Source organism: Cercospora kikuchii, assembly GCF_019650295.1.
Source record: "Cercospora kikuchii DNA, contig_00001, whole genome shotgun sequence".
Classification (NCBI taxonomy): domain Eukaryota; kingdom Fungi; phylum Ascomycota; class Dothideomycetes; order Mycosphaerellales; family Mycosphaerellaceae; genus Cercospora; species Cercospora kikuchii.
The window spans coordinates 2,850,167-2,877,141 of NW_025408582.1; the positions used below are offsets into that span (position 1 = coordinate 2,850,167).

Here is a 26,975-nt window from a genome sequence, read left to right on the forward strand (position 1 = left end):
CTTACTGGGATACCAGCTTTCTTCCTCACCCGACAGATTTAAGGTCCTTCCAGGACGCATTTTCCACAGGATAGACTCACACAGCAACATGAACTCAAATATCACAACGGCTCTACAACCAATCGCACGATCAACACCTTCCGCCGATACATCGGCACACCGAACACCCACAATGACGGATCAAGTACGGGTTGCCAAGAGGCGACGGACCATGAACAACGTTTTCACTGTCACAGTGGGCACAGGCGACGATGCCGAGGTCTTCTTGGTCCACGACTTTCTGCTCAAGCAAAGCTCGAAATTTTTCCAGACTGCACTAAAGGAAGAGTGGAGAGAGGGCCAGGATAAAAAGGTCGACTTCCCAGCCCCCTCTTCCGTGATTTACTGCCGGAAAGACATCACTTCCGCATGTGACAATGGACACAGCGGACCGGGAGGCTCAATTGTAAACCTGCGCAGAACTCACTTTGGCTGTGCCCCACTGCCGACTGACACTTAGTTTGAACCGTTTGTCTGCTCACTGCATCATATTCCACTCCGCCACCACTCGTGCCTCAGGCGGCAGCCGCTATCGATTGTTTACCAGCTTCGCTTCACTCACATCCAACACAAGAACATCATCTTCATTCGCGCACTGCCACTGCAGATCCAAGTTCTTCACGGTCATTGTTCGCGACCATCGCACGAACGTCAACAAAAGCTGCTGACGCTCGAGCGATGGCCCATGAAGTCCGTGTCGCCAAGAGGCGCCGGTCAGTCCTGGCCATCGATCATCGCAAGAGACTTGAACCGCTGATCAAGTGTGCAGAATCACAAGTAACATCGTTACTGTTACCGTCGGCAAGGGAAAAGAGACAGAGACGTTCCAGCTCCATGACTTCCAGTTGAAAGAGAACTCGAAGTTCTCTGAGGCTGCGCTGAATGGGCAGTGGAAAGAAGGCCGGGAGAAGAAGATCAACCTCCCGGACGACGAGCCGGATATTTTCGGCGCCTACGTGGAGTACCTATTCTCTGGCAAGATCGCAACCGCAACGGAAAAAGCGGCGGTGGACCTAACCCGTGACGACGCAGGGCTCGAGTACACGTGCCAAGCAAAGCTCTACGTACTGGGCGAAAAGCTGCTCGACGACAAGTTTTGCGACTGCGCTTTACGGGCTATGGTGGAACTAAGTCGGCTTGAGCGCGCCAATGGAGTCCACTACTTACCAGGCATCCTTGCTGTACAAACAATCTACGAAGGTACAACAGATGCATCGCCCATCCGGAGATTCCTGGTCGACTTGTATCTTACACGTGTGAGCAAGAAGTGGCTTAGCGATGCTTCGACGAACTGTCCTGAGGCGTTCTTGATCGACCTTCTTCAAGAGAACTGGCCACTGGTGAACAAGCAGAAGAAGACGGTTGCTCCGAACTACAATATCGAGCCCTACCTGAAGTGCAAGTAACATGGTTCTATTCGATGAGGGAGAAGCATCTGTCATCCGTCGAATTCGTCAGCCAGATTACACGCTCTAGCGTCGTAGGGACGCAACGCGGAAGTCGGGCACAGGGACGGCGGTATACACGAAAGCAGGAATGTTGCAGGACCAGAATCTTTTGTGGCATGGCATAAGCTGTGCGATGGACCGCATCAGGATACATACAGACGAACGCAAATGAAATTCTCAACCATCTCCACTCATCGCGGAGATATGGGTAACCGAGTCTCCAGGTATGAATGCTGTGTACAGGAGTATCACACAGTACTCCGTATCGTCCCATCGGAAACGACTGGGCATCGACGCAACGGAATCTATTGTAAGCTCAAACTTTCTCAATACCTCATGTCCCTTCTGATGGAAGCCAGTCCAAGGCGCTCATCGGCTCACCTTTCTGGCGGAAAGTCCACTTGTTGCACGAGCCATTCACTTCGCCTGCCCAGAAACTGCACGTGATTGCATGTGAACGTTCACTCGGCGAGGCGAACTTCACTCGCTGGACCTTTGAGCTGACATTCATCTTGCACACAAGTTTCGTTCCCTGACATTGCCACTACGATATCACATACCCACATTCGGAGATTCATCACAGCACAGCATCAAACTCGAATCCTCTCGCGATCGACAAGTCGCACCCCCACACACGATAGCCACGGTCTATCCTCGAAGTCCTGTTCGCCCTCGACATTCTTGTCCGCCACGCTGCAGCGTAATAGCACGCACATACCAAAGATGGGCGACGAGATTCGTGCCGCCAGGAGGCGCAGGTAAGCCCTATACTTCCAAGTAACTTTGATCTCTCGCTAACATCATTCTCAGAATTACTAACAACATCATTACCATCACGGTCGGTCAAGGTCCCGAGTCCGAAAAGTTCCTCGTCCATGATTTCCTGCTAAAGGAGAACTCCAAGTTCTTCGAGGCTGCTCTCAATCGCCAGTGGATAGAAGGTCAAGAGAAGAAGGTCAACCTTCCCGACGATGATCCTCTAATCTTTTCAATTTACGCAGACTGGCTGTTCACCGGTAAGATCGCTTCGAAGCCAGAGCAGCTAGAGCAGCCAGAGTATGAGGTGAACTGGCCAGACGTCAGTGAGGAACAAATCATACAAGCTGAGCTCTATGTGCTAGGCGAGAAACTGATGGACGATGCATTCTGTGACTGCATATTGCGAGCCTTGGTGGAAGTGGGCAAGATGAAGGCTTGGATCGGACACGAGGGCTATATGCCATGCCGTACTGCCATCCGCATCATCTACAACGGCACGACACATGATTCTCCGATGCGGAAGTTCCTGGTCGACATGTATGGCTACCACGGTGGAAAGGAGTCCTTCACCGAAGCTAATGTATACGGCTATCCGCAAGAATTCCTCGCCGGCCTTGTTGGGAGCTTGATCGCGAAGCGCGATGGCCAGACGGCAGAGAATCCAGAAGACAACCTCAAGCCATACTTCAAATGCAACTGAGATGGCTCTCTTTCACAGCAACCAGCAACTCTACTACGAGTGGCTGTTGACGACCGTGTGGGCATCATCGAATGTGTCACTTTCTACTGACAGGCTTCTACGAGATTGGAAATGGACTAGATAATGGTAGTCGAAGAGCTGGCCTTCACTGCTGGACAGCGAGTGGTCAATACATCAGGCCTTGATCCGGCGCCTCAGGTAGGCGAATTGTAACGAATACATAGGAATGAATGAAAAATACTGCATACTTAACTCTCCCCGCAGCTATGTTCAACTAAAATTCCAAGCAAATCTACTTTGGGGTGTCTGGACCAAGATCTTGCACAAATTCACTTGACAAGCTCAGTAGAGTGTGCTAGCGCCAATCTAAATTCGAAGCCGCATTCTGCAAAATGTGGATAGGAAAGCCGCTAGTGAGTGTCACTGTCGAAAATTATACTTGCATACTGCACTCAGCTTTCCAAATCTGGAATCTATTCGTCTGCGATTCTGACTGCTGCACGGAGACAGTGCTCTTTGATCAGAACACCGAACTGGAAGCCTCTCAGCTGTAAAGACCATGGCCGAGGAACCACCAAGAAAAAAGCGCAGGTAATTCATTCTCGAGTCTTGGTCGAAAATTCAACCTGCTAAATTCGTGTTAGAGTGATGAGCGACATCGTCGCCCTCAATATAGGCGAGAACAACGACATAGGAGGCAATCCGTGTCCACAAATCGTGCCTGGAAGATCGAGGCGGATTCTTCACTCCTGCACTCAGGGCAGCTTGGAAAGTAAGCGATGCCCTCTTTTTTGACTCAGCATACGATCAGGCGACCGAGCCTCACACTGGACCCCAGCTGTTATTCCACAACGAAGCTGACATCTCGAAGGAAGGCCAAGAGAACAAGACCCCCCTGCCGCAGGGTGAAATCGACATCGTGGCTACATACGTGGAATGGCTCTACAGCGGCAAGATCTTCACAGTGCACTCAGACCCCAGCCACAAATCAGTCGAATACGCCACCCAAGAGGAATATTGGTTCATTGCGAGCCTCTACCTCTTCGCAGAGAAGTATCTTGACGATGGGTTCGCCAACGCGGTGATAGATACCTTCGCGGAAGCTTTAGATTTGCCCAATCCTGACGATGGCTTCTATTACGCACCTTCGGGACTGGTCATCGCTGCTGTCTATGATAGGACTATGCCTGGCTCTCCGCTGCGACGACTTATGGCGAAGACGTATTTTGATGCGAATAAGAACGAGTAGCTGGATGAGGAGCAGAGGAAGGGTTTCGCGAAGTGTCCGGAGTTCTTGATGGATGTGTTGGCGGCTGATCCGGATGATTCGCTTGTTCAGGGGAGGTTGTATGAAAGGCGGGAGGAGTTTTATAGAGGGGTACGCAAGGATGGGGAGAGCAGCAAGGAGAAAGACGAGGGTGTTCAAGGTAAGGGGCAGGATCAGTTCTCTCCAGAGCAATGATGATATTTCTGCCGCCTCACTTGGCCGGGGGCATGATATCGTCAGAAAGAAGTTGTCGGAGAGACCAGAAGTGTCTAGGCCCAACTTCAATGAAAGATGCAGCAAACTGCGGCATGTAATTCAAGACAATTAAAGATCTCAAGTATGAAAGGCAATGCACCCCCTCTTCGCATCGGAATTTGCAGCACTCGGTGACGAATATCGAAAGTTTCGCTTTGGTCCAAACACGTATGCCTACATCATCAAGCGTTGTTCGATGATATATCATGCTGCCCACACAGGGAGCACATCTTTTTTCTCGAGCATGCTACTCGCTTATAATGCAAATCTATATGACACTCGCCAAGAGGGAACGTTAGCTATACGTCAAGAGCAGTGAAGCTGGAAATGTCCGGCAGATTGCAGGTGAATGGCGGCAAATCCGGCGACATACATGTTCTTCTCTCTGGAGTGTCTTCAACTGTTGACTGCGCTTCATTGTCTGATCGTCGGTATCATCTTGCGGGTTCGACAGCATCGGACAGGTGGCGAGCATATCGCATCCTAACCACGAGTCGACTCCACCATGGAGAGACCTTCACCAAGGGAGCCGCGCAGGTAAGTCAGCTTCAAATGACTTTTGTAGGACTCGACTGAGCTGACATGCGAGTAGATTTGGTGCGGACTCTATCAGTATCATCGCGGGCACACATGGCGATGTAGAGGCTTTCATGGTCCACGAGACGCTTTTGAAAGAGCGCGGAGGCTTCTTCGAAGCCGCCCTGAACAAGCAATGGAAGGTAAGTTGCGTCTCATCGCTCTCACTGGGCGGCGCAGTCCCCAGTACAACTAAGCTTGAGTGTACTAACTCATGACAGGAGGGCCGTGAGCGCAAGATCGAGCTACCGGAGGACGAACCCGATACTGTCGCGAAGTACATCGAGTGGCTGTACACCAAGACCGTCAGCCCACATACGCAGAAGAACCTCAAGGACTGGGACATGTGGGATGCGCACAAGCAATACGAGTATCTCGCGAAGCTCTACATCTTCGGCGAGAAAGTCCAAGACACCGAGTTCTGCAATCGTTGCATTGACAAATTCATCGGAACCGCAAACCAGGAGTTCATCGATTCCGACAACGAAGCCTGCTTCTACTACCCGGGGAATCTTACCATCAAGATGATCTTCCAGAAAACTCATCAAGGTTCCCCGATACAAAGCGCTTGTGTCGATATCTACTGGCATAACGCGGCGGAGAACTGGTTTGAGGCTGGTTGGAAGGGAGAAGGAGATGTGACCCATCTACTCGAATGCCCGGAGTTCTTGCTTGGCCTTGTCCGAAAGTCTGCGGGTCAGCGACGGGCTGAGATGACGAAAGATGTTGTGCTGGATCCCGAGGTGTATTACAAATAGGCATGCAGATGACGATGCTGGGTTCAGTGGTCATGGTCAGCGGTCTTTGACGAGCGAGTGATGTGCGGTGCGCATGTGGAAAGGCAGGAGAGATAGCAATCCGCGAGGGCGAAGTGCTCGAGTCAGTACCCGAGGCTGGCAGCTGCCTGTCCAACATAGAAGCAATACTGCAACGAGCAGCGAGAGCTCACGATGTACTTGAAACGACATCAAGTCTTAGGCATTACACATTAGTCCCTATGGATTCTATCGACAGCCCTTGCACCTGTGTACTCACTACAGTTCAGCGAATACCCACGTCAGCCCAACCAAAGCCACTGCAGCAGCCATCAGGCTCGATCTCAAGCCCTCCGCTGATCCGTCGCTTGGCGTTGTCGTTGCGTTCCCTGCTGACGATGTCGTGCTGCTGGCAACAGTTGTTGAAGCCGCCGCCGATGAGGCATTGGCAGTCGTCGTGATCAGTGGGCTCCCATCAGTCGTGATAACCCCAGTTGTACTTGTCGTGGCAGCGGCGGTAGTAGCAGACGAAGCAGCACTTGTTACGCTCTCGGCCACAGAAGAGGATGACTCTGGGCTAGGAGCGGTCGAACCGCAGAGCTCCGCGATGAACCCAGTGACATCATCCGCGGTGAGTGTCCCTGGGCAAGCTGCTACGACATTTGTAGTGATTGTAGGGATGATATCCTTCTGGGCGCAGATGCACGCGATGTCGGTCTGGTCGCAAGATGTGCCGGAGAGGGATGCGAGAAGAGGTGGGAAGGCGCAAGGAGGGACTGAGATAGGTTAGCTGCCAGCTCAATGAGCTTTTACAAGCACTTACCGTCGTCCAAGGACTGCTGTGGTAAAGCGAAGGCAAGTGAAGGGAGCAGTGCGGCTACGTATCGCAAAGCCATCTTGGCGTAAAGAGCGCAGAGAAGTGCACTTGCAATATTGATTCAAAGCTCGCTATCAGTATCTCTCTTCACAGTAAAGGTAACAGTGGCTGTGTGAGATGTAGAGAGTCGGATGTTGGTTCATGCCATGAGCGCTGTCGTACTTAACCTTCCGATTTGTATTGAGATCGCGGCGAACACTGCGTGCACACATTCCAGTAGCGAGTGACGCAAGAGATCTCTGGTAGCAGACAGAGATGCAGTCTTCACTATCAGACGCCGACGCCATACTGCTGGGTTGCACAACACATGTTTGCAGCGAGAGCTCGAGCACAGCAGTGATGGAACCAGCGGGAGTGCCCGTGGAATGGAGTTTTTGACGAAATGGGCCAGGAATGCGGCAAGGCCCTCTCCTGAACTTGTCTTGGCATCGCGCAGTGTTGGCCATTGTGACTTCGCTGTCTTTGTTCATCATGGACACCCGTTTGCGGGGGCGAGCAGACCTCACGTCGTCACTCTGAGGCCCGGCACAGTGGCACGGCTAGCCCACACAAAGCTTTCGCCACAGTCGTGGATGGTTTGACGTACCGTAGGCTGGCATACTGACGTCGTAAACCTTGATGCGTGCCCTCCATGTTCGCCGCTGAGGCGTGTATGCGCAGTGAAATCCCAGGGCTGGTGCTGATTCGTGTTGACTTGGGCATCGCCAGCGCTCACTTCGCTCAAGCTCGCACCCGCTTCGTGCACAACCTGGGAACACCTCGCAGAACAGCCACGCATCCAGTACCTATGGCATACGAGCAAACCCCCAGGAACCCAGCCCCAGTCTCTGGTATGGTCTTCGAATTCAGCAATAACGTCCCGGGTCGAGCAAGCGCGCCACTTGAGCAGTCACGACAAGGCATCGATGAGTATCGTCGGATCATGCATGCCTACATGCAATCGCAGCTGAATCGCGGTACTATACCAGGATATCAGCGAATAATGCACGCCCACACTATGGTGCAGTTGGAGGCGATGAAGACAGCCAGAAGCGAAGCTGGCAGTCCCGTGCTGGCCCAGGCAGGTGCGATCTTGCCTTCGCCAATCAAGGCACACCGTAGCCAGACGACGATTGACAATGCTCCGATTCCGCCCAACAACTCGCCAGCTCCAGGGTCGCAGAGTGCCTTCAGAACACCAAATGGCATGCGCACAAGACAGCGAAGCTTGACTGATCCTATGCCGAGAGACTTTGCCGCACTGCGGGCTAGTGTCGCTTGCGGGTAAGGGGCTTGGGCGTATTTGATGGGACAGCGACAGGACAAGAGACGTGACGCGGCACAAATCTTGCATCTGCTTCATCACCCACAAGCTGGTGTAAGGTGTCCATTCCTCGGTGTACGCTAGACAATCCGGTTCTGGTCAAGATCGGACCATGGCTCTTCGATGTATATAGCGACGGTAGCGCCATTCTTTTGGACTTGGTGCCACTTGTTCCATCACATGCCATCGAGTCGAAACGGAGGAGGCCATCATGAGATCCTGTGCATTCATCTCCAGGTATCCAGATGGGATGCTATATCCGTTGTTCATGGCCAATGATGCAGGAGTGAAGTCATTCATCTTACCGGTGTCGTTCGTCGAGAAGATGCTTGTTCACTTGCCGCTCGGAGGAGTCTCGGATTGACGTGCTTGGCGCAGAGCTAAGGCCTTATTTCCTCACTGCTGACGGAGCTGCCTCCTCCCAAGCTTCGTGGCGAAGAAGCTTCGCCTCTTATCATGGACAAATACCCTGTCGCGAATCTAACACTCGAATTGTATACTGTACCACTCGCTTGTACCCAGGACGCGATAGTGAGCTGCCGCATCCATGCGACACCTGACCAGCAGATCCGGTGCTCACCCTCCTTCCCTCTCTCAGTCGAGGCGTCGATGCACGAGATAGCAATCGTCGTTCGATGCGTACGAGGAAAGAAGGCCACTCCGTGCTGTCGGGGAGGAGACACTGACGCACTTCTTACTTGTGGCTGGCAAGATCAGCACAAGTTGGCAGGACCGGGCGAGTGTACGCCTGCCGACACAGAATGTTGTTTCAATCGGGCAGGTGAGCATGATCCGGTCAGACCTGCACTTGCGGTGAAGTCGCAAGCTGTTTCCAACTGTGCTACTTTCCAACTCTCCCCCGCCATTCTTCTGTCTTGTTGTTGTACAATTCATCAATCACGACCATCTCATCATTGTTTCAGGAAACAATTGCCATCAATATCTTGATTAAACCGCATTCAGCATGGCACCCGTTGTCTGCGGCCTCGACTTCAAGGAAGTCCAATGGAGCAGATTCAAGTGTGCAAACATGTGGAGCAACGAGTACCACCTCCGCCGAACAAAGTTCATCGCATATCAGTGCGCCATGATATTCTGCGTGACTCCTGAATCACTTGGAACAGCCGCCCTTTCAGGTATGATATCTCGCGCCTCCAACACATCCAACGATCTCTAGCTCACGGCGTCTGTCAGACTACGTCGGCAGCCAGAACTTCGTCGCAAAACTCGATCCTCGCGTCTACATCTTCAACAACGATTACATCGGCGCCGCATCCTTCAATATCTTCTCCGGAATTTTTGTCGGTGTCATCTTCGGCGCAGCCTTCTTCCTCGACCTCTTCTGGCCTGAGCGTAAGGAATCCCGAGCAGTGATCCTCAGCTGGCGAATCTGTTCAACCCTAGCACTAGTGGTCTCCACTGCATCCACTTTTACGTTCTCAAATATCACCTTAAATAATTGCGCATACTTCAGAGGTCCAGAGGGCGTGAATGATGGGTACGGACAGCAGTTGCTGGCGCAGTATAGAAAGGATGGAGGGACGCCGCTTTGTTATCGGGAGAATCCGCGATGTCTTGCGGCGGTAGCGTTTGCTTGGCTGGGGTGGATTGGGGTGGGGATGAGCTGGGCCTCCATGCTCTCTTCGATCAACCATACCAAGAAGGGGCTGGGACCGAAGTCGACACATGCGCGATTGAGGGATGGAGGGGGAGAGCAGGGTTCGATGGAGTTGTCTTCGAAGACAGATGAACCTGAGGGCCGGCAGGAGGCCGCTATTGCTCCACCGCCTCGCGAGGGCGCAGTGAGCGTCGTTCGCGACGGATAACGCGAAAAGAGTCTTAAACCCCACATGAATATCTGACTGCGAGTCGGTGGAGCCAATACTTTTCAACCGAAGTCGTTTTCATTCTTGGAATGACCGTTACCACCGCTCGTCAAGGAACGACACTGAAGTTAAAGTTATGCTTAGAAGACTGCACCAGACACCCAATCGGGCCGGAATTGGGCAGATTTTGACGCCAGACGCCTTGCTCGAGATGCCCATGAGATTATAGGTGAAAATTGTCGGATCACTCGCCAGCAAGCGCAGCATATTCCACATCGCCTTGTCCCGGAGGTGGAGCAACAGCCGCGAGGCTGTCTAGATCATCGCCTGCTTGTGCGTTCGCAGCAGAACCGGCAATAGCCCTCTGACCAGGTGAGCCAGCAATCGCCTTGGCCGTAGCGTCTGTCCGTCTACCAGCCCTAGCATTCTCCAACCTCTGGTCGCGATCCATGTTGTCCAGTGGCTTCGGCTTGCCCCATTGCACTCGCAGAGGGACGCCTTTGACAACTGCTCTCCCTTGGAATGCCATAGCAGCCCTTTCCGCGCCTTCGCGATCCATATAATTCACAAAAGCGCAGTGTGAGCGGTGACTGCAGACCAGGGATCGGAGCGGGCCGTGTTGTGAGAAGTGTTCTCGGATCGCGTGCTCCGGCAGATCGTCCTCGACTCCAGTGACAAAAAGACTCGTGATATTCTTGTCCGCTGGAGGCGCAATATCCTGTGGCTTAATCGGCAGAGCAGCTCCTGAGGGAAAGCCTTTCCCGCCGCGTGCACCACCTCTCCCACCTCTAGATGCGCTTCCTCCTCGGATAGTAGGTGGTCCGTACGCTGAGCCATATGCAGATTTACCCTTTGAGTCTTGCGTCCTGATCGGACCAGCTTTGTGCCCTTCGCCTCCTTCTAGCAGCTTCTGTCCTCCTTCCTCTTGCTCCTCGGCTTCCAGCCTTCGTTGCTTTTTGTAATACGGCTCATTATTTGCCAGTCGTCGCAACAACTCACGACCCTTCTCCTCCGTCTTGCTGTACCCCTCCAGCCCTCTCCCTTCCTCAATCTCTTTCTCGTGATTTTGCGCAAAATATTCGCGGTTGATCTCGGATTGTGGTCCAGGCGCCACCATCTTCAGCGCGGCATCTCGAATCGTGATGGGGAGTCCGAAGCTCAAATCCAGCATACAACACTGACAGCAGTTTTTCAGTCGCGCACATGTGAGACAAATGCCTGTTCGTTTTTGGCGAGCGGTACGGTCGGCCTTCCAGCGGAAAACGGTGAAAGGTCGCGTGCAGAGTTTGCACGCCTCGCCATAGTCTTCCTTGAGCATCTGCACGTAGGGATTGTCTGAGAGGCATTTTTCGCAGACGGAGGGTAAATCGGTGGTCTCCCATCCGGAGCGGTTGAGATCTTGCTTGATCTGTGCCGTGTTAGTATGCTATGCGTGCTGCAGGAAAGATGGGCGACTGGACTGACCTGAGGCGGCATGTTGGCAGTCACTGCCCTCGAGAAAGCGCAGATTTCTCAGTCGAATGTATATTTCTGTCGAGTCGAGACTATGCCGACAGCTGGGCAGCGCGCAATGCAGTGGATTCGAGAGTGGTTGTGAATGACGACGTTGTTCTGCTCGCAAATCCGAAATCCAGTCGCGTTCCCTTATCTCCACTATCACCACGTGACGCCTCGTCCCGTCGTACCTGACCGAGATCCGATCTACCGCGCTTGCCTGTTCCTGGTAGGAGACAAGCGCGTCTGCTGGACCCCTGGAGTAAATGGTTCGACATTTTTGTTGAGCGACGGGACATCGTAAGATTTGGCCATTGGCAGTCCACGTATTACTGTTCACTCTCCGCCCCTCTGTCTGTCCCTCCTTACCCACTTCTACTGTTCGATCACATTGCACTTTCAACAACAAACACAATGGCCGGACCAACACAACTCGAGAAGGAGGACAAGGAGCGTGATGCCCAGTTCAAGCAGGCACTGCATGGCAAGACGGGCGAGGGTCGAGGTGGCCTGATCGCAGCCATGGGCAAGAACAAGGACGCTCAGAAGGCTGCTGTTGATGAGTACTTCAAGCATTGGGATAACAAGGCCTCTGCTGAGGAAACTGAGGAGATTCGCAAAGCCCGCCGAGACGAATACGCTACCTTGACCCGCCACTACTACAACCTCGCAACCGATCTCTATGAATATGGCTGGTCGCAGTCATTCCACTTCTGCCGCTTCTCCAAGGGCGAACCCTTCAGACAGGCCATCGCTCGCCATGAGCACTACCTCGCACTCAAGATGGGTCTCCAGGAGAACCAGAAGGTCTTGGATGTGGGCTGTGGTGTCGGTGGACCTGCCCGTGAGATCTGCAAATTCTCCGGTGCAAACATTACAGGATTGAACAACAATGACTACCAGATCGAGCGAGCAACGCAATATGCGAAGAAGGAGGGTTTGGATCACAAGTTGAACTACGTCAAGGGCGACTTCATGCAAATGTCCTTCGAGGACAACACATTCGACGCTGTCTACGCTATTGAGGCTACCGTGCACGCTCCTTCACTGGAGGGCATCTACAGCGAAATCTTCCGCGTCCTGAAGCCAGGTGGTGTGTTTGGTGTATACGAATGGCTGATGACCGATGCATACGACAACGACAACCCACGTCACCGTGAGATTCGACTAGGAATTGAGCAGGGAGACGGTATTTCAAATATGGAGAAGATTGAGGTTGCCCTCAAGGCGATGAAGGCAGCCGGATTCGAGCTGGAATTGAATGAGGATCTGGCAGACAGACCGGACGAGTTCCCATGGTACTGGCCACTTTCGGGCGAGCTCAAGTACATGCAGAGCATCTGGGACTTCCCAACTCTCGTACGCATGACACACCTTGGACGTGGCATCGTGCACAGATTTGTGGGTGCCTTGGAGATGATTGGCATGGCCCCTCGTGGCACACAGAAGACTGCTGATTCTCTCGCGTTGGCTGCTGATTGCCTGGTTGCTGGTGGCCGTGAAAAGCTGTTTACACCCATGTATCTCATGGTCGGACGTAAACCTGCGAAGAACTAGAGCGACAGAACTGATGGCATGGAGTCGGGTGGTATTTCGAAAGCTTCTCGGGCACGCGGGCATACCGCATTATGCATTGGACAGGAAGGCGTTCACCTATAGCGTGAAAGTGTGATCATATTAATGTACAATTACAGTTGACCTGATATCGCCAGCAGCGGTCTTCCCAACACTCATTCGCACAAAAGCTTCAGCACGTATCCGTCAGGCAGGTATCGAGGCGCTGTATCATCGTTCGCTAGATGGTGTCACTGGGACAAGAGTCGATATCCTTGCAAGCTATCTGGCGCACCGATACTTGAAGTAGTCGCTGCATGCAAAGGGCAATCGGCGGCGACTTCCCGGAGCCGAGCATTTGTCCATCAAGTTTACCGGCAATCAGCCACATGATCGTTGTGCACACCGGCATGACACGCTTGCATGTCCCCGGAGGCTGGATGGACTGGCACGACCAAAGTACCGGGCCGCCCAGAGAGTGAGCACTGCAAAGATACGGCCTCCGAAGCCAACAGCTGTTTGTGGCTGACGGAGCAAGATTCACCTACAACGGGCTTGGCAACGTCAAAGAGATGGAAATCGCCTTCTGCCTCATAGCCGCCTAAACGTACGTGTAATATTGTCTACACGAGTAGACATGTTCAGACATGGGTACTCAGTTGCTAGGTATACCTGTTGTCGCTCCAATGAAATGGTAAACTGTTCAAATTCCGCACCACCGTTGCCAACGCCTCTCCAACCGCCAATCCGTCGATGCCAACGATCGAGCACAACAGTCCTGGCCCAGAACACCATTTTCCAGCCCCTCCACATGGTCATGGCCAGCTGTACTCAATGCGCTGCAGTCTTCCAGCCTCTTCGCTGCATCGCGAGGCATCATTTCGCACCCCCGAGACACCTCCAGCCTCCACAAGCCAGGCAGTAGATATGCTGCACTTCCCAGACACTCCATCCACTTCTCTCTTCCCTCCTCTACTCAGCGCGCCACCTCGAGCCAAATCGTCCTTCCCGTTCGCCGTAGCTTCAACGCTCGTTCCTTCAGGGAACTCACAGTTCGTTCCTCCTCGCAACTCACACTCACCGTCGTCGAGTCAAGTCTGCACTACGCCGAGAAAGGCAAGACGAACGATCGAGAGGACCTAATTCAAGGCTGTACTGCTACTCGACGGACACGGACGTGAGACCGAAATCAGAGAGAAAAAGTCATCGAGCAAAGATGCGTTGTTCATCTCTAACCATGCTCGCTTTTGGAGCACTCGCTAGCGCGATGCCCTATCCCAATCGCGAGTCTACAGGATCAATCAAAAGTCCGTCACCAGACTCAACGACTGAAGGCTTTCGCTCAGCAAAAGCCAGAAGGCAGTTCGAATTCGGCTCTCTAATCGACTACTGGAACCAGAAAGCCCAAGCCGCAGCCCACGAGAAAGACCCTCCATCAACCCTTTCCAAACGATCGCAAGAGGAAGACATGCTAGAGCTCTCCTGGGCGCCCATTCAGGCCCGGCATCTACGCAAGCGTGACCTCTACTCCTCGGCCTCCACGTCAGCAGCAGGCTCAATGATGCTGATCCCAGCCGTGACACTCTCCGATCCTCACGGGCACACCACGTCTTCCCTCCTCAAGGCCCGCACCCTAACACAACCTCCTCCACCTTCAAATCCGTTTCCGTCATCCAGCGACAAGGAAAGGAAACAGCATCCGGAGTTGACTTGGGCCCCGATCCAAGCCAAACGAGATCTCGTGAAGCGAAGCAACCCTGCTGCGGCCTACGGACATGGACTCGAATATGCCACTTCAATTCGACCAACTTCAAGCAGCTCACAGCATGTCGCACCCGCAAAACCCCGTCATCGCAGAACCCAAGCTGTAGACTTTGGGTCTCCGACTCGCCTCCGAAGGGACGAAGTCATGGAAACTTCGGACGCGGATGCTCTGGTGCAAGATCTGCTTGAGCAAGCTGCAGCTTTGACGCCAACGAAGGCGAAGAAGACGAAGAAGAGAGATGCGGAACTGTCGAACGCCCGCTGGGAGGAGATCGGAGATGTGATGAAGCAGAGACGCCGGGACTGGAGGGCGAACCAGCTTCGAGGCAGTGCATCCAGCAGAGTGGTTGAAGTCTAGATTGGGTGGGGATGAGAGAGTAATTGTAATGCAATATGAGTGAGAGGCGCTGAAGAGAGGGCAGGGACGGCAGACTGCAGAGTGTAGAGTGCAGAGAAGGGCAGAATGCGGAGGAAGGCGTTTGTGAGGTGTTTTGATCGTCAAGCGATTGTGGAGCGATGCAATCTGGCTCGTATTTTTGGAGCGAGGAATGAAGTCTTTACAGACGACACTGGACCAACTGGGTCAACAGATGAATAGCAGGCGAGTGGACATACACATTAATACAAGGTATCTACGCACTGCCCTTGTGCTTCGTCATCGGACCCCAATTCTCCCTTGGGTTCTGCTGATATCGCACAAGGCGCTTGGTTTGCCTATCCTTGCCGAGAGCTTCATCGAAGACGACCTTGGGTCTATCAGTGCTCCCATTCGCCAATGCAGGTTTCGATGACGGCTGAACACCTTCCGTGGTAATGCCCGGCGTGCTGTCGTTCGATGTCCCATTCTCCGTAGCGTGTTCCTCTGCATTGATGCTCTTCTCCTTCTCCTCGGCAGCCCATAGCTCTCTAGCCTTTTTCATTATGGCAAACCCAGCGGACCCTTCTTTCAACGCGCTATCCTTGACAGGATGTTTCTGCCTCGTCCACTCAGTCATGATATTCCATATCGCAGTCCATGGGGCATTGGTCTTAATGCTGCCAGGCTGACAATGCGAACGAGTGGCTCTGTAGCCCATATGGCGTAGCGCACCTCGTATAGAAGCATCATTTGGCGCAATACAGTGGATGACTTTGCTCACAGCCGAAGGACTGAAGAAGAAGGGGAAGTGATCGATGGTCTCCGGTGGCACTTTTGGGATGATTTCGTCGCTTTCTGATCGCTCCGCTGCTGGTCTGTAGCTCACGACATCGTCGTTCACTTGTGTTTCTTCCAGCGCCGTTGATAGCATACCTTCAATGCGAGCCTTGGTCTTGTAAATTTCTGGATCGGTAGTCTCTAGATCTTCGAGTAATTTCTCAATGAATGCCGCATTGTGAATTGGTCCTGCCCACATGGGCCCAGCCAGATGTCTTTTCGAGCCGCAATGTTCGCAAAGCTGGTCGACTGCGGGCCCTTGGCCGATAGTGTGTTTCCACCATATGTTGTTGTTCTTGCCTGCTTGCTTTGTATTTCGCCCTCTCATATTAACAGTCCAAGCACCGCAACCATGATCGCAGCCGAGGACGTCCATGGTCTTACCGAACAGGAATTTGACGTCGGCCGGCGACTTTCTTACCCGAATCAAGGTCCTCACGTAGAAGTCGATGCTGAGCGACAGTAGAGGCTCAATCGCCAATCCTTGCTTTGCAGCTGCAGTGGCCACTGAGTTGATGATGAGGCGCAGTCCTCCTTCGTGCATGTGAGGACCTTTGATCGGCGCACCTCCGTAAAGCGACCACGTCTTCTCGCAGTAGCCAGTCGAAGCAAAAACACCAGAGTCTGTGCAGGTGACACAAAGCAAGCCACCCTCATTGAGTGCTTGAAGTGCCGCATCGATGAATGGTGCAGCTGTGCCATACGGGTCCAAGTCGACCACATCGTACTTCTGATTGACATGTTGTGGGCCATGTGTGCCCGGTTCTGCAAAAGCTACACGATACATGTGTCCAATGGCATTGTCCAAGTTCGGCGTGATCTTGGAATCCAGGCCGTTGTGCTCCACATTGAGCTTCATGCTCTGAATTGCGCTTGGATTCATGTCGTTTGCAACTACTGCAGAGACGTAGGGGATCTCGTGTGCATAACGCAGTGCGCGGAGACCGGTAGCTGACAGGGCATCAAGAATCCTGAATCTTGGCCCAGAAGGACCTTTGGTAGGTTGCTGGTCCTGCGCTGAATTTGCGTCCTCGCCAACTTGATCATTTGTCTGTGCCGATTCTCCCTCACTGGCTGCCGCAGCCGCGTTCGCAGAATCAGGCTGTGCATTCTTCTCATGTTTCTTCCCGGTCGACTCGTCATCATTCTCTACTTGCACGGGTCCGTCATCAGTCTTGCGCAGTTTGACTCCACCATCGTTCCGCTCACCGGGCAACTTTCGCTTCTTTCTGTTCTCGTGCTTCGCTCTGTTCTTGTCATTTCTCTGCCTCTTTCGATGTAGAAAGTCGTCACCAAACGCTTTGATCGCCAGCACACTCAGGTCACGATTGAATTGCTGGATCGGATTGTAGAAAACGCTCTGCGCCTTCACTTCTTCGTCCTGCTTGCCCTTGGCTTTTGCGTGCTGTGGTGGTGTGACATGTTGCTGCGTGTTCGGCGGGATCAGAATGTAGGCTTTGCCCTCCTGGATAGTCTCGTATTTCTTTCCATTGTGCTCAATGAGCTGTCCTGCTGCGGGCTTTGCGCTCAAGGGCACAGCTGTGGTGGTCATGACGGAGCGGAAGGTAGTGTGAGATACGGGGAGGGAGAGGTGCCGCAGACTCCTACCTGTCGCGAGTGCAAAGCATACAGATCGAAGAGGAGTCTGCAGCATTCGCTCCTAATGTCATATATTGTGCAAAGATGGAATTGTTGTGTTGCAGTAAAGACGTGATGCATGTGAAAATGGAGCGCGGGAAAGTCCGCGAACTTTTTTTGAATTTGAGGCCCGCGAGCGACGGTTCCCTCGAACAAACCATCACCATCTGCACCACACACAAGATGGCTGCTATCACGATCAAGGCCACGCTGCCTGCGCTGCCAGAAGGCTGGGCCGCTGACAAGGACTTCAAGGCCATCGGACAACTGTCTGAGCCAGTCCAACGAGCGCTCGAGCCAGTTGGCCCTCACTATCTTGCCCACGCCCGCAGAAAGCGACACAGGCGTACCTTTTCCGAGGTACGTGTGCTTAATTACTACCCGGCAATTTGCATGAGCTGACATCGACACAGGATGAGAAATTGCAGGCCGAGCAGAATGTCAAGAAGGTGGAGAGAGTGGTTGACGATGACATTGAAGAGGTGACGGACCCGATGCTTCTCCAGCGCGAAGCCAAAGACTGGAAGTCGCAAGATCACTACGCTGTGCTCGGTCTCGCCAAATACAGATACAAGGCCACAGAGGACCAAATCAAGCGTGCCCATCGCAAGGCCGTGCTGTTGCATCATCCAGACAAGAAGGCTGCTTCTGGACAATCGGAGAACGACCAATTCTTCAAGTGCATCCAGCGTGCCACAGACATCCTTCTCGACCCCGTTAAGCGCCGCCAATTCGACTCAGTCGACGAGGAGGCTGACAAGGAGCCACCGAGCAAGAAGGACGTGCAGAAGAAGCCAGGCAACTTCTACAAGTTGTGGGCACCCGTCTTTGAGGCAGAGGCTCGCTTCAGCAAGATCCAGCCTGTGCCAAAGCTCGGCGACGACAACAGCACAAAGGAGGAGGTCGAGCAGTTCTACAACTTCTGGTACAGCTTCGACTCATGGCGATCGTTCGAGTATCTGGATGAAGATGTGCCTGATGACAACGAGAGCCGTGACCAGAAGCGTCACGTGGAGCGCAAGAACAACAACGCTCGCAAGAAGAGAAAGAACGAGGATGTGCAGCGACTCCGTGAGCTCGTGGATGCATGCTTAGCAATGGATGAGCGGCCCAAGAAGTTCCGACAAGAGAAGAACAAGGATAAGAATGCGAAGAAGGCGGCTGCTGAGGCTGCGGAGAAGGCCGCCAAGGAGGAGGCAGCACGCAAGAAGGAGGAAGAGGCCAAGGCTGCTGCTGAGAAGGCGGCAGCTGAGAAGGCCGCGAGGGAGGATGCGAAGAAGGGCAAGGAGGCGGCGAAGAACGCAGCGAAGAAGAACAAGCGTGTTATTCGACAGGCACCCAAGGATGTCGGCTACTTTGCTGATGGCGAGCCTTCGGCTGCTCAGATCGATGGCGTGTTGAACGAGGTCGACTCGCTGATCCTGAAGCTCGACAACGAGGAGATCGCTGAAGTTGCTGCACAGTTGAACGGCAAGACCGACAAGTCTGCCGTGAAGAGTGTCTTCTCGGCACGAGTGCAGAAGCTTGTTGAGGCTGGCAAGGCGAAGGATGGTGACTACAAGAACTTGGTATAGGGATCCAGCTTTCGGTCTGGATAACGAAGGCATGTGCAGGGGCGTTTCAATAGAGGGGATGGTCCGCAACAATAGCTAGTCTGTACGATCACAGCGGTTCGGAGCGAACAAAAGTAACGTATTACGTCTTTCAGAGTTCTGTCAGGCACATGGCACCCTGGTACTGATCCATCTTTTCTGCACGTGGGAAACTGGTCCCCCAATGCTGTTTGCTTGCGTTCCGTGTTGGTGTGTCTGGCAGTATATCATGCAAAGTGGTCGTATTGCTCTTTCACATGCACGACCCACAGCAGGTGAAGAGAGGTGCGGGTCGGCATTGCAATGCGATGTCTCGGGCGCTGCAGCGTGGGACAGCGGGCACACATGTCATCCCGCATCCGACTCTCGCTCATGACCCTCTCCCACTCCCCTCCACAAACCCACCAGCACACGAGTCACGACCACTCCGCTCTACTCCACCCACCCTCCCCCGGACCGACGCCAGCGACAATACACTTCTACCGCCACGACGACTACCAAGACCCAATCTACAATCCTCCGCACGACAGCGCTGGTCCCGTCCCGCCGGCATTGGCGTCTTGCGCGTGTCCTGCGTGAGCCAAGCCGACCACATGCAATAACAACTGCCATATACCTTCCCGCGGCGTGATATCTGCACGCTGCTCCCGCCATGTCAAACAATCCGTCGCCGCGATCCGGCACGCCTGTCAATCATAGCCCCCGCAGTCAACCCGCCTCCACCGCCAGCGTACTGCCCACACGATCTATACCAAACGCCCCACTGGACCATCCTGCTGCCAATGGCTCCTCTACCAGCCTCTCCAACACGTCTTCGTCGACCATCAAGCCGAACTCCTTCGTGCCCGCTTGGCGAAGGCCCACGATCAATGTCGACGGCAGCCACGATCCGGCGAGGCGACCCAGCGTGCAATTCGTGCCCCACGCAGCCACTGCCGGATCGCGATCCAGCAGCGCAAACCCTCCCTCTATTCGCAGGAGCATAGTTGGCAGTATCAATGGCAAAGCCCCGTCGACCCAGTCTCGCCGACTGAGTAGTCCGCCCCCTCCGGCGCAATTCAGGCCTTCTGTCAGCTTCGACACTTTCGCGAATCCTGCTGCGAGCGACTTCAGCTTGACATTGAATCGCAAGCATCGCGACTATGAATATACAAAGCGATCACGAACGTTCCTCTGCGGAACGGACACGAACGAGTACTCGGACACAGCATTGGAGTGGCTGATAGACGAATTGGTTGACGATGGCGACGAAGTGGTCTGCCTGCGTGTCGTGGAGAAGGACAGCAAAGAAGCCTCGATCTGGTCACGCGGGCAGGGCAGCGTGGGCTACCGAAAAGAAGCAGAGCGGTTTCTGGAAGAAATCGAAAAGAAAAATACAGACGACAGGGCGATTAGCCTGATTCTCGAATTCAGCATTGGCGACATACAGGATACGATACAGAAAATGATTAGGATCTACGAGCCGGCCATGTTAGTTGTTGGGACGAAAGGTCGAAGCTTGACCGGGTACCAAGGTTTGCTCAGCAGTGGCAGTGTTTCCAAATACTGTCTGCAATACAGCCCCGTGCCAGTCATTGTGGTTCGTCCGAGCAGTAAACGTGAAGCAAAGAAACGGAAAAGGCTGCAAGACCCGAGCCGATCTGGCTATCGCGACATTCTGGACAAATCGGACGACGCGCCACGTGGACGAGGCACCCATCTGCTGGATGAAAAGCACCGACTCTCAGTTATGGGCTCTGAGCTCGGCGCTCTTGGTAAACTAGATGCTCACGACGATGAAGCCAGATATGTCGCAGAAGCGATTGGCTACAAGCATGTTGGCAGCACATCTCAGACCGAACTGCCACGAGGGAACTCTCTTTCTCGCATGTCTTCTGTCTCCGAAGGCCCCACTTCTCCGCCAGGCAGAATGATGAAGTCGCCGGAAGTGGGAGCTGTAGACTCCGCGAGCGAAGATGACGAAGACTTCGACGAAGAAGCGGAAGAGAACCTCAGCCCGGAAGCGGAGGCTCTGCAAATTGCTCGCGAGAGGGCATTACAGGTACTACAGGACGTGAAGGAGGATGAAGAAGACCGAAAGCGAAGGGCTTCTAGTAGAGGTAGAAGTCAGAATCGCAACCGGAATGGCGGCGATGGCGACGAGGGCGGAGGCGGAGGCGCTGCAGTGCTTGACATTTTTGAGAAACTGAATAAGGGCTTGAAATAGGGTTGGATGATGTAGAGGTCGAAGAATATATGTATAGAAGGTAGAGGAGGGGAGCTTGGTGGGTTGGAGCGACAGGTCTCGGCTTCTTGAAGATATTATCAAAGCATGCATCTTATGAAGCGATATCATGGCAGCTATCATACTCTATGCTCGGACTCACTGAAAATTCGTCGTAGACCAGAAAGACGATGTTGTATCGAGAACAAAGGGCTCAGTGATCAGTGATCGTCATGATTAGCCACGGCTGTTGCAGCTATAGCCGAGAGCATGCCCACTTCACTCTTGCGACTCTTCAAGCATACGTTCACAAAACTTCTCTTGCGGTATATCATTTTACATTTTAGATCGATCCAACAAGATCTCCCTTGCAGCAATCCCTGGACCGAACTTCATTAACTCTCCAGGTCTGCGCAACCAAAACCTGTTATAACCTCGGCAGAACAGAGCATCATCTGCACTACATCGAAGACAGAGACATCCGAGCATCCACGAGAACACTACCCATCCATGCAAGGCTGCCATTAATGCTATCACGTCTCTTCCGCCCATTGTCAAGAACAAGACTACACCCGTCCCTCGCAAACAAGACACATCCACTCTCCAGTCTTCACATCCGGCCTCTCGCCACAATGCCATCATCACCACCCAAACTCAACACAATCTCCATCTCTCTCGACACTCAAGACCCATCCATCTGCATCCTCAAATTCAACCGCCCCAAAAACGCCAATGCACTCAACGTCCCCATCGTTCAAGACTACCTTCGAGCCCTCCAATGGACCTCCACCGACCACAGCATCCGCATAATTGTCACAACCGGCACTGGCAAATTCTTCACAGCAGGTCTCGATCTCTTGGACCCCAGCGTAAAAGAAACCCCCAACGCGACGATTTCCGACGCGTTCATCGAGGCGTTAAGCAAGACACATGAGCATTTAATCAAGACCGAAAAGCTACTCGTTAGTGCTGTTAATGGTCCTGCACCTGGCTGGGGAACTACGCATATTGCGCTTTCGGATTTGGTGTATGCTTCGCCGACTGCGATATTTTTCACGCCGTTTGTGCAGTGGGGGCTATGTGCTGAAGGTTGCTCGTCGTATACTTTCCCGCGAATTATGGGGAGGCAGAAGGCTAGTGCGTTGATCTTAGCGGGTCAGAGGTTTGGGGCTGAGGAGATGGAACGGGCGGGATTGGTCACTAAGGTCCTGGAGCATAAGGATCAAGAGGAGTTTTTGGAGAAGGTTTTGGGGATTGTGAGAGGTGTGGCGAAGTTGCCCAAGGAGAGCTTGAAGTTTAATAAGCAGGTTTTGTTTGGGGAGAAGGAGAGGAAGGAGTTGTTGCAGGTCAATGAGTTGGAGATGAGGTTGCTGGGCGAGAGGGTGAGGAAGCAGGAGAGTTTGGATGCGATTGCTGGGTTTGCGGAGGAGACGGAGAGGAAGAAGAGGGAGAAGAAGGCGAAGTTGTGAGGTGTTTCGTTTACTCTTTTCAGGCTCTTTCTGCGGAAGCGATCTTGGAAAGCATGTGCGTTTCCCTTTGCTCTTCTGTTTCGTTGAATCCTTTCCAGGCTGTTTCCGCGGGAGCGACTTTGGATACCATGTGCGGTTCCCTTTGCTCATCACTCCAGGGAATATAGGTCCGATCGCTTCTCAGCACAGTCTCTGGACCTGTGCGCGCTGTCCGTGGTTTCGTGCAGGCCATGTTAGGCGACTGGCCTCCAGTATCCGACTGCTTGTTCTGTTGGCGTACTCCTCAAGTTGTTCGCACCAGCTCGGCCAAGTCGTCCTTGTCTGTCATGTGCGCTCACTGCTGACCACCAAAGATTTTGCAAAGCGTCTTGTGCATGTTCCAATCCTCCGATTGACACACCTTGTCTGCATCTATGTCAGCCGGACCACTTCTGAAAGGCGCGTCCTTCACCGAACGGCGAAACTCACTGCAGTACTTGGCCAGCTTGCAACCGCCGCAGGACTGAAGCGGCCAGTCGTCGCGCTCCACCTTCTGGCATTTGAAGCAACGCAGAGCTTCAGCAGGGCATTCAATCTCTGCCCACCTCGGAGTCTCGACTGCTTGCTCGGCACGGTACTTCTTGAAGAAAGCGGCGAAGTTCTCCGGCGTGGCTTTGGCCGCGGCTGCTTGGGCTTCTGCGCGAGTGACGGTTCTGGTCGCAGGCTTTGCCTCTGCAGCCTTGTCGTCATCTGCGGACGTGCTGTTGGACGTGCTGTTGCCGGCCAGGTTGTTGCTGGTCGAGATATTGGACGCGGCTTGTTGGTCGGCGTACTAAACCATCAGTTGGCCCTCCAAAATGTCCCATCAATGACCTTGTGCGGTTCAACTTACGGCAACCAGATCCTGCAGCTCTGACTCGATGAATGCCATGATTGCCTCCACATGCTTCGGGACCAAGTCCCTGCCATCCTCGCGCGACAATGTCACGTCGAACTTCATCGACACCAATTTCCGACCGAACGTGCTCGACGTGGGATACGCATCGATAGAGAAGATTTCCAAAGTCTTGTTCACCACCTTCCGCTCGACCTTCTTACCAAGCATCGTGTTCTCCGTCTCGATGTACCGCAGAGGGATTCGAAGACGGTTGCACAGCTTCAAGTCTTTCCAGCTGGACGCGCGGTGCCCCGACCACGCAAGAGGTGTGTGCATCATGAAGGGAAGTTTCATACCTGTAATTTGTGCGACGCGCTCGTCCCACGAGATTGACACGCCCTGTGGTCCGTGGACGGAGAGCATGGTGGCGGTTGAAGTGGTGCTTGAGGTTGGTTCTGGGTGTTGGTCGAGGTTGTAAGGGACGACGTTGTGGAAGTGCTTAAACAAACGGCGTCAGTAATGTTTGCTGCAGTATCAAAACTTAATGCGGACTCACCGATTACCTGCAAGTGCCGGCTCATACTCCTCGGGAGTCGACATTCTGTGAACTCGCGCGCTCACGCAAAATGAAGTGTTGTACGGTAAAGCCAGGCTTGGCTGCTGATTTGAAGTACGGCTCACGCATTCGAACTCAACTGGAGTGAACGAGCAGAGCACAACAGTGCTCCCGCTGCACTTCTCCGCCCGTTCAATTGCTTTCTTCAATTTCTGGAGGGCCTCAAGTGCAGTTGTGCATGTACCGCGATGATTTATCTCCAGCAGGATTCTAGCCAGCCTCTTTGCGAGGCACCAGGATGAGGACTCCTGAGATCGCAGAGCTCGCCATCGACATTGCGACTGGCGCCCGCGAGCTTTGTTAAAGGTGTGTATATAACGAAAAACTCCTTTAGAGGGCCGGCTCCAGTTGGCCGTCATAACGATCTCTTAACCGATTCTCGTCGCATCAAATTTGTTTCCTCAACAAAGAATGCCTGTAGTTGCTAGTGGCTAGCACCTTCGCGCTTCGTATTCCACTCGAGCCATCGTCCTCAAGAGCGATAGCTCGCTACCGGCAAGGCGCTCTATGTTCAAGTCGGTCATGACAATATTCGAATCCAGGCAGCGCAAAATTGCATGCTTGAGAGTGCCCATGCATCAAGAAACCGACGTGCGGTGGCATCGCCTTTCCCATTACGTCCACACTGGAAGCAAACGATGTCCTGACAACGGCGTTCAAAGCTCGTCCAAAAGCCAAGATAATGGTTCAAGGCAGACGTGAAGTCGGAAGTGAAACGCACCGCAGTCGGCCCAGGACCACTCATCCCGCAAAGCAAGAACCACCACCCATTCAGCGCCTATCGCGCTTGCCCCATCACACCCATCAAACTTTCCGGGCCCGAAGCATAACCCAATGGCACTTTCAAACGGCGCATCAATGGCGAAGAAGAGCCCAAAAGATCAACCGTCGAGTGTCGTATTTCATCTAAAAAGTGTATATCTTTCGCGCCAAAATCCAATTCCAGTCCAACCAGCAGACTCATCACAGCAATACAGACATCACAACCACCACCATTTTCCTGTTTTACCCCGCTCGCTCCATCGGCAGCCGTTACAATAATCGTAGCATAATAATACAAAAAACTTGCGTGCCTTGGTTGTTAGTTTGGGTTTCTTGCCGCCCGAAACACTTCTTCGTCTTTTCATCCAAGACCTTAAGAAGAAGCTCGGCGCCTCGTGCAACCCCCGATCTGAACCTAGAGCTTGCGCTCATACAAGGCCCAACTCAATTCTATTCTGACAATATCCCTGCCCTGGTATTCAAGTCCTTGGAAAAATGATGGTGACAAGGTAATAGTACAACAGAGTGTTGATGTACCCAGATGGACAAGCTCCAAGACGTATAAAGTGTGGTCCGACATCTAATATGCATCCAACATGTCGTCCAGTTCCGCGAGCTCCACATCTTCGGGGCTCTGTAAGCTGTCCCAACCAAAGGCTGTCTCGGCCAGGATGCTGTGGTGCTCCTTGCCGCTGAGGTCCAGTCTCATGACCTCGTCGTGACGGCCCATGGGGTGATCATTTTGTGCGCCGAGCACAGGGCTGCTCAACTCCATACGGTGCTGTGAAGGGAGAGAGGCACCAAACAGTTCATTCGCGACAGCTGAATTCTTCAATGCTGCGCTCTCCTCGGTCTCGTCCTCGACGGACATGGTAATGCTATCGAATTCCTCGGCTCCTGGGGACGCATCTTTGGATTCCATGTTTACATCTTGCTGGCTGTGCTGGCTGTTCCGCCGTTTTTGCGCCTCTTCGTACAATGCGCTTGCGGTTTGCTTGAAGTCTCGTTCCTCGGTCTCCAAAGGTGGGCTTGCGTTTCGTCTGGTAGCGAAGCTTGCCCGCTCTCGTGACAGTGAGCTTCTGGCCGAGTACGATGTACCGGGGGCTCGCGGATCAGACTCAGCGTCTTCGTCGAGTTCCGGCGACGAGAGATCAACTTCCGGTGATAGTGATTGACGCACTCTCGAGTAGCAGTCCTCAACGTCGACTGCGGACGCGGATGAGATCGAAGGCGAGATAGTGCGCATTGGCTTAGGTATTTGCTCCACGGTGTCTGGAATGGGCTGGTGTGGAGTCGTCGTCAAGTAGAAATACAAACGGCGAGGGTGCACGGGCGAAAGGTCCTTTGCGAGGGGGCACGGGCTCACTGCGGGCCATGTTCGATGGAGATAGGCGGTCAGACGGGATGAGATGAGAGCAGAAGGGTTCGCGGACCTGGTCAAACGTCAGTACAGGAGCTTCGATAGACGCAGCGGGTATGATCACATACCTATCCACGCAGTGTAGCTTCGTGGCAAGCACAGCGGCCAATTCCTTGACCAAATGCGGTCTGTTTCCGGTCTTCTCGATCTGTTGTATTGTCGCCACAACGATGTCATCGTTGATTCCTTCCGTATCGATTTTACTGCTCGTTCCCTCCGCGACAGGTGAGGGTGGAGGTGACAATTCGTTGGCTCGCTGCGGTCGCTCCTCTTTGAATCGAATCGTGGTCGTTCGTGGTGGGCTCATCAGGCCCGGGGGCGGTGAAGTGGATGTATGCGACCGCTTGGATTTCTTGGGAAGTGGCTCTGCGTCGTGAATGACGCTCTCGGGCGGCGAGGGCGCGCATCGCTTGGAGCTGATGATGCCCAGGTCGCCCAGGTTCAGCGACACCCTGCGGGTCTGCATGTCGGAAGAGCGGCGATAATATTATAGCAATGCGTGCGATGGCGACGGAGATTAATGTTGTAGCAGACGCAGGCAATCGCGACGCGGCCGTCAGCTCGAGGCCAAAAATTGGGAGCTTGATCGCGATAGCAGCGAAGGCGA

The 26,975-nt window shown here is 53.4% G+C and overlaps 16 protein-coding genes across 17 annotated transcripts; 11 read left to right on the forward strand and 5 right to left on the reverse strand.

Moving 5' to 3' along the window:
* Positions 1-172: 172 nt before the first annotated feature.
* Positions 173-1,445, forward strand: CKM354_000107800 (uncharacterized protein; the record flags this gene model as incomplete). Of its 2 annotated transcripts, none has more annotated exons than XM_044796187.1 (2): positions 173-352; positions 954-1,445. In XM_044796187.1, 2 exons carry the CDS (start codon positions 173-175, stop codon positions 1,443-1,445), a joined length of 672 nt encoding a protein of 223 aa, XP_044652122.1. The 2 variants fall into 2 exon arrangements, with proteins under 2 accessions (XP_044652122.1, XP_044652123.1); XM_044796188.1 differs by lacking the exon at positions 173-352 and adding an exon at positions 718-752 and having other exon boundaries at positions 809-1,445.
* Positions 1,446-2,210: 765 nt separating this feature from the next.
* On the forward strand, positions 2,211-2,946 carry CKM354_000107900 (uncharacterized protein; the record flags this gene model as incomplete). Its single annotated transcript, XM_044796189.1, has 2 exons — positions 2,211-2,245; positions 2,298-2,946. The coding sequence occupies 2 exons, from the start codon at positions 2,211-2,213 to the stop codon at positions 2,944-2,946; spliced, it is 684 nt and encodes a 227-aa protein (XP_044652124.1).
* A 392-nt stretch (positions 2,947-3,338) lies between these two features.
* CKM354_000108000 (uncharacterized protein) lies at positions 3,339-4,195 on the forward strand (the record flags this gene model as incomplete). Its single annotated transcript, XM_044796190.1, has 3 exons — positions 3,339-3,359; positions 3,641-3,718; positions 3,818-4,195. 3 exons carry the CDS (start codon positions 3,339-3,341, stop codon positions 4,193-4,195), a joined length of 477 nt encoding a protein of 158 aa, XP_044652125.1.
* A 778-nt stretch (positions 4,196-4,973) lies between these two features.
* On the forward strand, positions 4,974-5,802 carry CKM354_000108100 (uncharacterized protein; the record flags this gene model as incomplete). Its single annotated transcript, XM_044796191.1, has 3 exons — positions 4,974-5,005; positions 5,061-5,187; positions 5,266-5,802. 3 exons carry the CDS (start codon positions 4,974-4,976, stop codon positions 5,800-5,802), a joined length of 696 nt encoding a protein of 231 aa, XP_044652126.1.
* Positions 5,803-6,078: 276 nt separating this feature from the next.
* CKM354_000108200 (uncharacterized protein) lies at positions 6,079-6,695 on the reverse strand (the record flags this gene model as incomplete). The annotated part of the gene is made up of 2 exons (XM_044796192.1): positions 6,079-6,575; positions 6,623-6,695. 2 exons carry the CDS (start codon positions 6,693-6,695, stop codon positions 6,079-6,081), a joined length of 570 nt encoding a protein of 189 aa, XP_044652127.1.
* Positions 6,696-7,463: 768 nt separating this feature from the next.
* On the forward strand, positions 7,464-7,943 carry CKM354_000108300 (uncharacterized protein; the record flags this gene model as incomplete). Its single annotated transcript, XM_044796193.1, has 1 exon — positions 7,464-7,943. One exon carries the CDS (start codon positions 7,464-7,466, stop codon positions 7,941-7,943), a length of 480 nt encoding a protein of 159 aa, XP_044652128.1.
* A 1,000-nt stretch (positions 7,944-8,943) lies between these two features.
* Positions 8,944-9,805, forward strand: CKM354_000108400 (uncharacterized protein; the record flags this gene model as incomplete). The annotated part of the gene is made up of 2 exons (XM_044796194.1): positions 8,944-9,115; positions 9,174-9,805. 2 exons carry the CDS (start codon positions 8,944-8,946, stop codon positions 9,803-9,805), a joined length of 804 nt encoding a protein of 267 aa, XP_044652129.1.
* Positions 9,806-10,049: 244 nt separating this feature from the next.
* CKM354_000108500 (uncharacterized protein) lies at positions 10,050-11,281 on the reverse strand (the record flags this gene model as incomplete). Its single annotated transcript, XM_044796195.1, has 2 exons — positions 10,050-11,213; positions 11,270-11,281. The coding sequence occupies 2 exons, from the start codon at positions 11,279-11,281 to the stop codon at positions 10,050-10,052; spliced, it is 1,176 nt and encodes a 391-aa protein (XP_044652130.1).
* Positions 11,282-11,713: 432 nt separating this feature from the next.
* On the forward strand, positions 11,714-12,856 carry CKM354_000108600 (uncharacterized protein; the record flags this gene model as incomplete). Its single annotated transcript, XM_044796196.1, has 1 exon — positions 11,714-12,856. The coding sequence occupies one exon, from the start codon at positions 11,714-11,716 to the stop codon at positions 12,854-12,856; it is 1,143 nt and encodes a 380-aa protein (XP_044652131.1).
* A 1,213-nt stretch (positions 12,857-14,069) lies between these two features.
* CKM354_000108700 (uncharacterized protein) lies at positions 14,070-14,975 on the forward strand (the record flags this gene model as incomplete). Its single annotated transcript, XM_044796197.1, has 1 exon — positions 14,070-14,975. The coding sequence occupies one exon, from the start codon at positions 14,070-14,072 to the stop codon at positions 14,973-14,975; it is 906 nt and encodes a 301-aa protein (XP_044652132.1).
* A 274-nt stretch (positions 14,976-15,249) lies between these two features.
* Positions 15,250-17,364, reverse strand: CKM354_000108800 (tRNA (guanine26-N2)-dimethyltransferase; the record flags this gene model as incomplete). The annotated part of the gene is made up of 1 exon (XM_044796198.1): positions 15,250-17,364. One exon carries the CDS (start codon positions 17,362-17,364, stop codon positions 15,250-15,252), a length of 2,115 nt encoding a protein of 704 aa, XP_044652133.1.
* Positions 17,365-17,633: 269 nt separating this feature from the next.
* CKM354_000108900 (zuotin) lies at positions 17,634-19,024 on the forward strand (the record flags this gene model as incomplete). Its single annotated transcript, XM_044796199.1, has 2 exons — positions 17,634-17,810; positions 17,864-19,024. The coding sequence occupies 2 exons, from the start codon at positions 17,634-17,636 to the stop codon at positions 19,022-19,024; spliced, it is 1,338 nt and encodes a 445-aa protein (XP_044652134.1).
* Positions 19,025-19,694: 670 nt separating this feature from the next.
* Positions 19,695-21,248, forward strand: CKM354_000109000 (uncharacterized protein; the record flags this gene model as incomplete). Its single annotated transcript, XM_044796200.1, has 1 exon — positions 19,695-21,248. One exon carries the CDS (start codon positions 19,695-19,697, stop codon positions 21,246-21,248), a length of 1,554 nt encoding a protein of 517 aa, XP_044652135.1.
* A 629-nt stretch (positions 21,249-21,877) lies between these two features.
* On the forward strand, positions 21,878-22,714 carry CKM354_000109100 (uncharacterized protein; the record flags this gene model as incomplete). Its single annotated transcript, XM_044796201.1, has 1 exon — positions 21,878-22,714. One exon carries the CDS (start codon positions 21,878-21,880, stop codon positions 22,712-22,714), a length of 837 nt encoding a protein of 278 aa, XP_044652136.1.
* Positions 22,715-23,048: 334 nt separating this feature from the next.
* On the reverse strand, positions 23,049-23,993 carry CKM354_000109200 (uncharacterized protein; the record flags this gene model as incomplete). The annotated part of the gene is made up of 3 exons (XM_044796202.1): positions 23,049-23,125; positions 23,183-23,525; positions 23,586-23,993. 3 exons carry the CDS (start codon positions 23,991-23,993, stop codon positions 23,049-23,051), a joined length of 828 nt encoding a protein of 275 aa, XP_044652137.1.
* Positions 23,994-25,528: 1,535 nt separating this feature from the next.
* CKM354_000109300 (uncharacterized protein) lies at positions 25,529-26,834 on the reverse strand (the record flags this gene model as incomplete). Its single annotated transcript, XM_044796203.1, has 2 exons — positions 25,529-26,381; positions 26,437-26,834. 2 exons carry the CDS (start codon positions 26,832-26,834, stop codon positions 25,529-25,531), a joined length of 1,251 nt encoding a protein of 416 aa, XP_044652138.1.
* Between the last annotated feature and the right edge of the window lie 141 nt (positions 26,835-26,975).